A 3402-nucleotide genomic window follows, 5' to 3' on the forward strand; every position below is an offset into this window, starting at 1 on the left:
CCTCTTGGTATACATGCAACTTTCTCCCTCTCTCCATCTTTCATTATTCATATAAGATAATAATTGGATAATCGTTTGCATTAAATTCTTTTTTTACATAGGATGCATACGTTGCTGGTACAGATACATCATCTTCGGTACTCGAATGGGCAATGACCGAGCTTCTGTTACATCCGGATAACATGAAGAAAGTGCAGGATGAGGTAAGGAGTGTCCTTAAAGGAAAGAAAGATATAAGCGATGAAGATCTTGACCAGATGAGGTATCTTAAAGCTGTGATAATGGAAACCACCCGCCTCCATCCTCCCCTTCCCATTCTACCACCTCGAGTCGCACGACATGATGTGAACGTTATGGGGTATGATATCTCCGAAGGAACGAGAGTATACGTGAGTGTTTATGCAATCATGAGGGATCCTAAAGTGTGGGAGAACGCTGAGACGTTTCTTCCAGAGAGGTTCTTGGAGTCGTCTGTTGATTTCGTAAGGCACAATTTCGAGTTACTGACGTTTGGTGCTGGACGAAGGAGTTGCCCTGGAAGGGTATTTGCCATGGCCATCAATGAGAAGGTTCTGGCTACTGTTCTATCGAAATTTGATTGGTCGCTACCTCAGGGTGTAATGCCAAAGGACGTCAATATGGATGAAACTTTTGGTCTGGCTAATCACAGATTGGTTCCATTACTTGCTCACGGAAAACCTGTCTCCATTGTTAGTTCTTAATTAACTGTGATTTTCATGATATGATCGATAATATCAACAAGTTAATTAGCAAACGCATGGCAACATAATCCAAACGTCTCGTACGTACTCATTAGATGCGAAATCATTGTAATTTCTTTTGGTATCAATAATAATGTTTTGGATGCATTTTGATTAGTCTTTCACTCTTTCCTATCTAGATCTCGGTTGAAAGCAAGCTTGATTAGGGCTCTAGCATGAACACATAATGGCAAACACATTTTTAATATATAAAACCTAGGCCATATATATAGTCGTTGTTTTTAATATCTACTAATTACGGTGCTTTCAATCTAAGGTACTCATTAAAAAAAGGCATCTAATTTAAAATAGTTTGACTTTTTTTATTGATTAAATATACATTTGGATCGATATGACACGTTAAAAATAAAGAAATTATAACCATATATAGAACGATAACGTGCTCATTAAGAAGGCAAGTAATTTAAAATAGTTTTACTTTTTTTATTGCTTTAATAACATTTGGATCTATGCGACAATGATAAACTATTTACATAATATTATTAAAAAGTAAATAAATTCTGACAATAGAAAACTCTGAGGTAGTGGCTAAGAATGGCTTTTTAAAATAGCTATTGTCCGAACATGTCGCCTCATTGTTATGAAAATTATTATGATAGACGATGTCCTTCAATTCCAACTTGTAGAAACAAAATTTTTAATAATATTTTTTGTTTCATTTAATTTTTCTAAAAGTATATACAGTTTAAAAAATTTTAATTTGAATAAATATATGAAAAAATGATTGAAAATGTAACAAACTTTTAACTTTGTTTACATTTAAGAATTTTTTTTTGTACTTGAATTACTCATAAATTAATCGAATATAAAAGTAAAATGTGAATAATTTTAATTAAATCAAGAATAAATCAAATATAAAAAAAAAATTAACGATTAAATATGAACAAAGTTGAAATTCATTATGTGCTCAAATCATTACTTCATAAATAAATTCTTTTACCTTGCCAAATCAAACTGATATATGTTCTTCATTTCAATACTTCTTACTAAATTTAATTATATTTTTTATATGGTTGTAAGGTTTAATTTTTAAGATTTAAAAAATATATTGTTTTCACTACAACATTTAATGTCTCCGTGTGCAAGGTATCAAGATTTGCCATAATTACCTTTAGTGGTGATAAGCCGTAGTTAATATCATTGACATATTTCGGTTGGAACTTTTTCGTCATTGTATCTCTTGATATAGCTTGAATCGGATGTTTTGTATATAATGCCTACAAATAGTGTTGTGTTCACAAACAAAGTAGTGATTAATAAAACAATCATCCATATCCAAAGTCTAAGTAAAAAATCTTTCAAAAAGTATAGCATTCAAATATTTTTTTTGCCTACAAAATAAAATCGCAATATCCTACGAGTGAGTAAAAATAAATTAAAAATTGTGCTAGATAGTCTACGAACCACTTTCTTGATGTTTCAAAGGAGTTTCAGCTAATGATCTCTCTCCACTATGGTACAAATTCCTCTGCATAACTATGCAGCAAAAGTCAAAAAAGTGACAAATAAAAATCAATACGAAGTTTGTACCAAACATGTAGCAGTCGAGAACTGCAACATCTTTACTTGAACCGATATTGAGATTGAATCTAAACGATTTAAAAGCATATTTAATATAAAGAAGTTGCCTATAATTTCAGTTATTGATGGGAAGCTCATGATGACATGGATGTGAATAAGATGGCTGATGAACATTACAAAAATAAAATTTCTAACAAAAACTTCAAAATCAAATACATTAACTATCTGAAAAAAACAAACTTCTAATTTTTATTTAGGCATACCTCATGTTTGTATATTGCTTCCGTAAACTCAAGAAATTTTGTTCAGGCATTGCAAGATCAAGCAAATGTTTTCTATTCAAGAGGCAACTGGTAAAAATCGCACACTACAACATCATATCCCTATTCAATCATTACAATTGACAAAAACACAAAAACAAGACATTGGGGTGGGGGGGTTTCCATAAACTCATCTCTATTACATCTTCATGCCTCAAATACTTTTTTTTTTAATTTGTTGAGAACTTATGTTTCAAGATTCCAAAAAGCTAAAGGGATGCGAACAGGCTCATAGACCAGGCGTAGATAAAAATGTCTAAAATGCCACACCTATATCTTTAGATGGTTGACATGTACATAAATTAAAGTTTACAACACTTAACAAATGAGAACATTTAAATGGGAATGTGCAAGGATAAATTAACCTTAATTACGCTCAAAACATATGTCAACATTAATTATGATGCACCTGTTGACTTCTGGTGTGCTCTCAAAATAAACGTTGGTTAGTGGTTGGATCAAATCCGATCGAACCTTTTCTGGTGCATTGAGCGCTTAAACCCCGGTAAGATCTAAATGATGAATAAGGAAGAGAAGAAATTATGTGCAACTTTGAATCCTTCCTTGCAACAAATAATTGATTTAGCTGAGACAGAATAATGTTAACTACGGTGACCTAACTTAAATCAACAAAAAATGAAACAGTTAGTTGCTAGAAAAAACGTTACCAACAAAGTCACCAAATATGCAATACCGCAAGAAGCAGCGGGTAGAGAGATTGTAAATCTGTGATGATGGTACGTGATATGCTTTCAGCTCCTCAAAGCATGCATCAATCT

General features: G+C 32.2%; 1 protein-coding gene and 1 long non-coding RNA gene across 2 annotated transcripts in view; one reads left to right on the forward strand and one right to left on the reverse strand.

Annotated features, from left to right (window-relative positions):
- Positions 1–869, forward strand: part of LOC111893133 (cytochrome P450 736A117) — a 2039-nt gene extending 1170 nt beyond the window's left edge. Inside the window, exons 1-2 of the mRNA XM_023889201.3 lie at positions 1–7; positions 102–869. The exon at positions 1–7 is cut by the window's left edge and continues 1170 nt beyond it. Of these exons, the coding sequence (XP_023744969.2) occupies positions 1–7; positions 102–722 (628 nt within the window). The 3' untranslated portion in view covers positions 723–869. The remainder of the gene's footprint in view (positions 8–101) is intronic.
- A 999-nt stretch (positions 870–1868) lies between these two features.
- On the reverse strand, positions 1869–2919 carry LOC111893142 (uncharacterized). Its single transcript, XR_002850805.2, has 3 exons — positions 2567–2919; positions 2187–2258; positions 1869–1999 (listed from the first exon to the last, which is right to left on the reverse strand). It is a non-coding gene; the product is annotated as an uncharacterized LOC111893142 (long non-coding RNA).
- Positions 2920–3402: the final 483 nt, after the last annotated feature.

This window comes from Lactuca sativa, chromosome 4 (assembly GCF_002870075.4).
Source record: "Lactuca sativa cultivar Salinas chromosome 4, Lsat_Salinas_v11, whole genome shotgun sequence".
NCBI classification, from domain to species: domain Eukaryota; kingdom Viridiplantae; phylum Streptophyta; class Magnoliopsida; order Asterales; family Asteraceae; genus Lactuca; species Lactuca sativa.